This window comes from Amblyomma maculatum, chromosome 10 (assembly GCF_055883805.1).
Source record: "Amblyomma maculatum isolate TAMU_Amacu chromosome 10, ASM5588380v1, whole genome shotgun sequence".
Classification (NCBI taxonomy): Eukaryota; Metazoa; Arthropoda; class Arachnida; order Ixodida; family Ixodidae; genus Amblyomma; species Amblyomma maculatum.
Genome location: NC_139353.1, coordinates 81640536 through 81649711, shown reverse-complemented (window position 1 = coordinate 81649711; position 9176 = coordinate 81640536). Strand labels below are relative to the sequence as shown.

The following is a 9176-nucleotide window of genomic DNA, read 5'->3' as shown; positions in this document are numbered from 1 at the left end:
ACCTTCAGATATAAACACATCAGTTAATATTTGATAGTCAGCCCTCGTCTTGTTGTCTTTCTTGTCCCGTCCTTGCTGTTTGTTAAAATGAACTGCTATTTATAACTATATCGATATTGTTACACAAGGTAAATATCGTTTTCTCCTCCATTCACAGCGTTCTGCTAGAACTGTTTGATAAAATTCTAGCATGCTGTTTTGAATGCCGCGTTCAGGGATTGATAAAAATATTTGTGGCTCTGAATATGAAGTCGCGCCGTTCAAATTTTTATACTGCCACAAATGTAACAAAATACAGCTAGTTGTAAATAATGTATATATGTAGCAAAATGTAAGAAATATTTGCGCTTGAAATCATTCTAACAAATTAGTACTCACGTCGCACTTTCTTCGCAAGCCAGTCACGGCATTCAAAGAATGCTATCGCAACATAAAACGCGGCTATTTCGTGCACAATTCTTAAGAGCGGGGCTTGGCAACATACCTCATTGTCAAGGTTCCAAGGAGATATTTTAATGCAGCTTTCATCGACAAACACAGGCAACACAAAATGAGATAAAACCTGCATGACCAAATGGGCAAACGAAAGTAAGAAACAAGGCAATGGTCGAGGAGCAAATGTACAAAAGTAAAACAGCATAGTTGACGTAATTATCACATAAATAGCAGAATTCCGGAAAGGCATCAAAAAGGCAGAAACTGACATTACTAGAGGCGAAAAGTTTTTCAAACGGAACAATTTAAATGTACTTACTGCACATAGTACAAAGGAGAACGGCAGTTCTACATTTTTCAGTATTTACGAGTGAACTGAACAGTTAAAGATGGCGCAGTTGCTTTGTTTGCCAGCGCGACACATAGTGGCTCTGGCCGACCGCGTTAGGCGCAGTAAATTCAATGTTTAAGATGTACAAATATTCTGAACACAACACATGAAAAATTTGACAAAGCTGTCCATTCCTAAAGACCAGTTTTTCGATTATCTGAATATTTTTTCAATGTGGTCCTTGCAACTTGTCCAAATTGCACTGGCTACGAGAGTTTAAATTTAAGTGACTTTACTTACGGGATGAAAGAGCACTGAACAAGGGTAGAACGGGGAACCTCAGTTCGCAAGCCGAGCCAACATGTGACAAGGAAACGAAGACAAGTCCACTTCTCGAAACATTGGCTCGGCTTGTGAACTAAGGCTCTCCCTCAACCCTTGTTCAGCGCTCTTTCATAACGTGTAGCCCTCTTCTTTCTCTAATTCTGCCTTACTCTGGTTAATTAGGGCACTGTTTTCATGCGGCTCGTTTGAATGAGGTAGTATGAGGCCCAGACTATAAGTTTGACACGAAAGCTTACAAAGCCACTAAAACAAATAGTGTTCGCAACATAAGTTTTTATCTCAGTGAAAACATGGTAACCTGTCACCGAAAATGTGCCTCGAAGAACGAGAATAGCTTGAGCCAGAATTTTTAAGAAGGACTATTGTCCCTTTTTGTTTCACACCGTCTTAGGTTGATCAAAGTATTTCTACCCACCCGGTAAAAAAGCACATTACATATTTCAAGATGCTGAGAAACACCTCTATTTTTCTGTCGATGACATTCTTGTTAACCCGTTAAAAACGAGCCGCAAGTTTCGTGCAGGCTAGGAGAAAATGGTGTATTGCTAATGCTGTTCCTTGACATGTACAGCTGAAGTGAAGAAAAAGGTGAATGGACGGACACAGAACGTACAACTAAATCTTGACACTTTTACCATCTTGTCATTTCCGAGCATCGCGACAGAGCTAGACAATCTTGTGAAGTTCGTGTGAACAGAAAATCGAACGAGCCAGCAATGAGTGATAACAACGCAGTGCGGCTCTCAGTACGAACACAAATCTCTCCACATTCCTTCTTGAAAACTGCGACGTCTTGTCTGGACGCATGTGACTCCGGAACAATATGTTATTCTTGAATGGCACCCCGTAGAAGCTTTTGGTTTGTTCATGGTGACTCGTGGCCGCATGCACGACGTGAAACGTAAGTACTGAGTTTATGAGCACGGCGCCATCAGAGTGCGCCTGTGAGAATGTCCGTGGCTGCCCTGATGTGATACGCTAATGAAGCCAGGAGCGGTGCTGCGAGTGACGAAGCACCGACAAGTGCTTGCTTTAGGGCGGTAAACCTCGAGCCAACGTTCGCGTCGTCAAAGCTGATGCCGAAGACGACGTGCTTGCTCATGTAAGTGGCCCACGTATGGTTCCTGCAAAAGAAAGGATAAAAAAAAAACTTTAGTATAGCGTAATTATACAGGCCTAGTGGAGGCTTATGATTTAAATGTGGTCACTTTATAGCTCTCCCCGCCTCAGATGTAAGTAGACAAAACGAGCATGAAGAGAGAAGAGAAGAAAAAAACGTCTGAAAGGAAAAAAAAAAGCCTGCATAATGCACACATTATGTAGTTTATATCGTTAGCAGGTTTGTGGAGAGTTAAGATAAACATACTTTCGAACCTTCCACCAAAGACGAGAGTTTTGTGTCAATGATTTTGATCATGGTACACGTGACCTCGAAAGCTGTGCCCTCCTCGTTGCCCAATTTACCCGCCGCACTTGACGTGCGTTAAAACTGTGCACCTTCGCGGAAGTGCTACTAGAGCGATCACGTGCCTAGAGGAAATCACTCATCATTACAAAGTTTCGCAATACGGAGAGTATACTCCATTTAAGGATTAATTGACTCTAATGTTAAAGCCACTACCGAAGCACGCAATTCAGCGTTAGAGTCATCAAAATATTTAGCACGCGGAAACCGGGCGTCACTGTCTCGCGCCGCTCATTTCAGGAATTCTGACAGGCCCGAGTACGATAGCGGAAAATCCAGCCTAACACGTAGAACTGCATCCCACAAACTGCCTTGAGAATGTGTCCTGCTCGATCAGGCCGTATCTTTTAATTTAGCTTAAAGAAACATTGCGGCAGAAAATATATAAGCACCCCGCCGGGGTGGCGCAGTGGTTACGGCGCTCGACTACTGTTCCCAAGGACGCGGGATCGAATCCCGGCCTCGGCGGCAGCTTTTCGATGGAGGCGAAAAGCAAGGCGCCCGTGTGCTGTGCGATGTCAGTGCACGTTAAAGAACCCCAGGTGGTCGAAATTAGCGGAGTCCTCCACTACGGCGTCTCTCATAGCCTGAGTCGCTTTGGGACGTTAAACCCCACAAACCAAACCAAACCAGAAAATATATAAGCGTTTAGATCAGAAGCACCAGAAGACAGGAAGCAAAACAGACCAATCGGAGCTACCAGCCTTAACAATATTACCTAATCACTGCAGGAATGCTACAAAGAAAATAGTTATAGCAAAAAAGGCGTTCAAGGACCACACGTTGCGCATTTGCTGGCGAAAGCGTGAGAAATCCGCCGCCGTAGCAGAGAATCTCCCAATGTCCGGGCTTATAAAGTCTGATGGGTTGCCGACCATTTCCTGCCACCGAAAAAACAAAAACAAATGCACCAACCTCCATCGACCAATAGGACGGCAAGAATGGTGTGTTACATTTGACTTTGCGCTAGAAATCTCATGGGGGAGCTATTGCAGAGGCCCGCCCGATGTTCCGAGTGCTCAGTGACCAGAGACATTTGCGGGTGGGCCTCAAGCAAACTACTGTAGTGATATAGTGTATATATTTCTTTTTATTTTTACCTACCCTGTCCTTTCTCCCTATCGCTCACCTCTTTGATTTCTTCTACATCTTCCTCGCTATCCCTTTATTTCCGCCCCGTCGGGGTGGCGCAGTGGTTACGGCGCTCGACTGCTGTTCCCAAGGATGCGGAATCGAATCCCGGCCTCGGCGGCCGCTTTTCGATGGAGGCGAAAAGCAAGGCACCCGTGTGCCGTACGATGTCAGTGCACGTTAAAGAACCCCAGGTGGTCGACATTTCCGGAGCCCTCCACTACGGCGTCTCTCTTAACCTAAGTCGCTTTGAGACGTTAAACAACACAAACCAAACCTTTATTCCGTCACCCCAGTTCAGGTGCTTCAGATATCAGACAGCAGATACCGGGGATGGCAAACATCTTTTCCATCCTTTTGTAATACAATAAAATAACCACTACAACACTACAACAACACATGCGGTAGCCTGCGTGCCACGCTCGAACAGCGTGGGGAGTTCTGCCAGGCGTGAATGCGAGGCCTTTAGAGCTGCGTTTGATATATCTAACCGCGACATACCAGACAACCAAACCGAAATTCGAGCTAATGAATATCTTTAAAAGCCTGCAGGCCTTCGCCTACAGAAACATCGCAACCGCCGTTCAAATCCAGAGCGAAGGCTGCAACTCCTGTGACAAGAGGAGGCTCAACCCTCCTGAGAATCCTTGAGAATTGAGGTTTGAGGTATGAAATTCAAACACTCGCAGCCGAGCTGGCGTTGTATTGGCCAGCAACTATGTGAATAACAAAAGATTGCCGCGTTGCGCATTTTGCACGATTTTCAGTACAAGCTTCAACAAGCCATTAGTTTTGCCTCGCGAAAGATACGCAGAAGAGCCTTGGAATCGCTATAGGCTGATTTGTACGCGATAAGGTATAAAACTCGTTTGGTCGAAAAATGCCTCGATGCCGGCAGAAACCCGGAAAAAAGAAAAAAAAAATTGTCGACGATTAACGCGAAATCTGAGCGCAGCTCATCAGCTGTTTCACCTTTTCGGTGGATTGAGGCAAAGATTTCTAGCAAGGCATGTATGTACAAATAAAGACAACTATTTTATTTTTCACACATATTCCTTCAAGAAACACTCCACGAACAGTTCTTGACTGTCATGAAGGAAGCTTTGTGGTCGGAGAAATGAAGAGACCAATTAAGTTATCGGGAGGTCGCGGGAGGCAGCCCGTGGGTCCAAAGGAACGTTGCGCGGCGAAGAGATATATAGCAGCGACTGACCGATGCCGCTGACGCCGCTAGCGAGTCAAGGCAACATGGCTCTGCGTTTCGGCTTGGGATGCACGCACCGTGATCCGGTGATAGCGAGCCTGCACTTCGGCAACCGGACATGCTCGCCGCTACGCAGGAAGAGAGGGGGGGGGGGGTACACGCAGCGGCGAATGCTGATGGCAGCAGCGCGTGCATGCAATCGGAAAACGCGCGGTAGGCTGACGCCGACGCGAAACCCAGGAACGGGCGCCAAAGCGCTACGCTCTAAAACGTCTAAACAACACGTACGAGATTTCGTATCGTAAGTGCGACCTAACTGCTCAATTCACAGTGTTCAGGGTGGTGTCGTAGCGTTTCGCCTGAAATTTAGCTGCATCCACCTGATATGTTGGAGGCTAGTTTGCGATAAGGATCCGAACCGACGACATACGTACCTCTAATCGTATATGCCGTAAGCTCTGTGAGTGTTCTCCGGATTGTAACGCAGATACTGAACCTTTAGTTTCCCTAAAGCCAACAAGTCAAAGACGCTCAACAGTTTGTCAAACTCCGTACCATTGTCTCAAGGCGAAACCGCCGAGCAACATCATGCCAAACAGTGCTTTCGCAAAGGTTAATCTGTGTAAGCGGAGTTATACCCCGGCTAATTTATACGACAGCGCGTACAGATCGTTCCGCCAAAAGGGTGCCGTTGCTGTGACATGGCATCGCGCCAACAGCCGCCAAATGCGTCTGATATAATCAGAGGGGTTCAAACGTCGCTGAACCGAATGTGGGGCGAAAGATTTGGCTGCGGGCCATTGAATGTTGAGCCTTCTGTTAACGCACCAAACTTCACCGGCGTTCTAGACAGAATCCACTTTTGCGCCATGCGCATGCGTGCCGACAGACGCTTTCCTCCTCCACTCGCTCACTTTCCTCGGCGGCGCGCATGCGCAGTGCGGTAACTACCCTTCTCCTCCTTTCCGCGCCGGCGCGTATTTGCTGGGATGCCGCTATATTTCTCCTCTATTTAGATAACTCAGCGCTGGAGCACTTGTAGAACGGCGCAGCCAGTTGCTGTGGTAACGGCGCATGCACACTAGTGGCCTCTGTCCTGCTCCACGAAATCCGCTGCCCTAGTGTAGCTTTCGCTACAAAACACGTAAGCTATCGTGTCACCGCTTAGGTGGTGCATAAGAGATGTTTTTTTTTGCCTTTAAACTTGAGGATAAAGTTGTGACAGCAAATGACAGTGCTGCATTATTAAGACTCAATGCATTTGCAACTGCAGCATATTGCGACGATCCGACAGACAGGCAGCCCTCAAACGAAGACGACATGCACCAGAACACTGCCCAGCGCGCGACGAGTTTAGAATCTGGTGGCTACGCGACAATATCGGCGGCGCGCTACCTCTGCTTGCCGGCAGCTGCGCTCTCATTTGGGCGTGTCCTCCTGAAATATATCTGGGCAAAGAGCACCTCTGCTTTTGCGTGAGCCACAAGCTATCGCCGATGCTCCATATATATTTTCTAAAATGCAGTGTGGAGCCTGCCTTCTCTCTATTTCTTTAGGGAGGGGGGGGGGGGGGAGGGGGCACAATTCATACTAGCAGGGTGCTCGATGCTTAATGATTGTCTCAAATAACAAGCCTTCATTTCCTCCCACTTCCTCCTTCGTGTAGAAAGTAACGAAGGACACTATCTCAATCTCCCACATGCAAACTTCTTACAAGTCACTACGGTATCTCACCTGTACATGTTGCCTCCAAGGATGCCTGGACTATCGATGAAGGCCCTTTCCAGCAGCAGAAGTTTGTTGTTGAAATTCCTAGTGGAGAAACAAGTTTATTACAGCGATGGATGAAAGCACAAAACAACGAATGGCTCGTGGTGTGCGCGGATTTCAAGAAAACCAGCTATGATAAGAGAAACAACAATGAATTCCTGGGCATACCTGACGTTTACTATGTCACATCACTTGGCAGCAGCTGAGAGTTAGCAGTATTCAAATTCCCTCAGTGGAATCCAAATTCAAAATAAAACACATCAGTTCTGCTTTAAGATGTAAAAACAACCCATATATGCTTTTTGTCATTATCTATGATATACTAGAAAAAGTTTGTGCTTGTTTACATACATTTTACTCCTTTCCTGTCCATACCCAGGCATTTATATTCCAAAGTCAAATTCTAGAGTTAAAGCTCAGCTACTTTGGTTATCTGATGAGAAGAGAGGAGTCGCTGGAGAAAGATTTGATGTTGGGAAAGGTTGAGGGTTACCGGAGAAGGGGTAGGCAACGAACGCGATGGTTAGATGGCATCCTCGAGGCGCTGCAGATGAAGTTATGTGATGTTAGGAAGATAGTGACAGACCGTAAAGCGTGGCGTGATATGGTCCATAGAATCACGAAGAGTCGGACACGACTGAACGACTGAACTGAACATAACTGAACTGATCGAAGAATAGAAGATATTTTGCTAATAATATTCTTACTGCGGTGTGTGGGATTTTTCCGCTTTGCCCCATTTTTAAACAAAACAAGATGGGAAACTGAGAAGACTCTAAAGTGCCGCAATGTAGAACGAAAATATGTCTTTATCGCTGTTCTAATTTCAATACCAATTCAAGTATTGAAATTATTTAAATTTGAGCACCTTTCCTCACCTGTGATTTTTACTATGGTGCCTCTCTTGCTCCACAGCGTCAGTAGCTCTGGAGAAACCCTCCACAGCTGCAACCAATGGGCCTAGACAAAGTGGCGAAGTAAAAACAAGAGGTGAGTAACCAGCTAAAGAAAAAAAATGCCATTGCCCAAGACACAGGTAATGTATCACGGCCGTTTATGGCTTAATGAAAACAGCGCACCACATACGGGACAAAGCACAGAATTCTCGTTTATATAAGCACTGCACTGACTAGCAACTGACAGTTCTGTTGCATTTTCTCCCTCCTAAACTAGATGAATAAAACCAGAACTCCCGAAGAAAACAGCCAAGCCCTAAGAACAAAGACAGAGCAGCGAATGTTCCTTTTGTTACATCTTGCCTTCATGAGTGTCCAATCCCGGCCCGGAATCTTAACCATACCAGACCGCGTTTTCCGAAGGTAACTACTCTAGGGATAATTTCGCTAACAATGGTATTATTGCTACTTTGATTTTATTAAGCCCACTGAGGTGTATAGCTTAATACGTACTCAATGTGGTACCATTTCCTTGTATTTCAATATAAAATGCTAAATTTTATGCACTGAAGAATAGATGCCTAGGGCAAACGTCTTTGAAAAGCGCTTATGCGTGGTTATTTTTGACCAGAAGCACCAATTAAGCGAATAACTGCCTTATTTCTCTAGCTCACCATACAGAAGTACTACTTTCACTTACACAAGTATGGTGTGCAGCTACGGGATGATAAGAAAATTATGCGCGCTCGTATCTGTTTGCGTGTTCCAAGGACTTTTGTTCCTAATTTCGGATATGCACTCCAGCTGCGCAATTGCCGGCACGAAGTGACCTGACGTTACTGAGGATGCGCCAGTGCAGCCTTCGTTCGAGGTTTTTAAGCCACTGAGAAGAAGATGCCCTTAGCACTCAAGAATCTTGTTCGCAAAGCACATACACACCATACATGAGTGCAAGTTGCACCGGGACAATATCAGTAGACAGCCGTGCTCATTGCTCCCCGCAAGAGTTCGGAGGTGCTTCGGTGCGTCACAGCGTGCACGAACTGTGTGCACTTAGTGCCAGGCTACAGATGACTGCATGCGCCTGAGTGCAAGGACAAAATACAATGAACTGTTCGTGTACAGCCAGTTTCCGTTTACAATAATATTATTAAATTGAATAACTGGGCACTCAGTGAGCACGAGTGAGGCCTCGCCCGCAAGAGGGAAACAGTAATTTCGTCGCGAATCCCGAGCTCGGCTATATGCAGTATCGATTAGTGCCTTTCAGGGAAAGTACGTAGAATGTGACATTATTTTTGTGGTACCTCCAAACAAAAGACATTATATAGTCTCTAAAGAGGCCGCTACACGCTGTTCATTAGAGGAATGCAGGAACGAAATTTAGTGCGAACACAACGAAGTGGCCCAACTCGACTGGGAGATAAAAAGCGGTATAAAAGTTAGGAGGATACTTAAGCAGCGCCGTTAAGTGTATGACGGGATAGTGTGTCACACAAGAGGAAGATGTTCTTTCGCCTTTTTATTTTTTTTATTCATCGGTACTTAGCATCGACAACAATGGCATGCCGTTCTGAGCAGTTTGACATCTTTGAACGC

At 45.8% G+C, this 9176-nt stretch overlaps 1 protein-coding gene across 3 annotated transcripts in view; it reads right to left on the bottom strand.

Annotated features, from left to right (window-relative positions):
• Window positions 1-469: 469 nt before the first annotated feature.
• The window catches only part of LOC146176865 (N-acetylated-alpha-linked acidic dipeptidase 2-like), an 88141-nt gene continuing 79434 nt past the window's right edge, over window positions 470-9176 (bottom strand). For all 3 annotated transcript variants that reach the window (XM_084582990.1, XM_084582988.1, XM_084582989.1), the window contains exons 17-19: window positions 7560-7641; window positions 6646-6723; window positions 470-2235 (exon numbers count right to left, since the gene is read on the bottom strand). In XM_084582990.1, the coding sequence (XP_084439116.1) occupies window positions 2043-2235; window positions 6646-6723; window positions 7560-7641 (353 nt within the window). In that variant the 3' untranslated portion in view covers window positions 470-2042. The remainder of the gene's footprint in view (window positions 2236-6645; window positions 6724-7559; window positions 7642-9176) is intronic.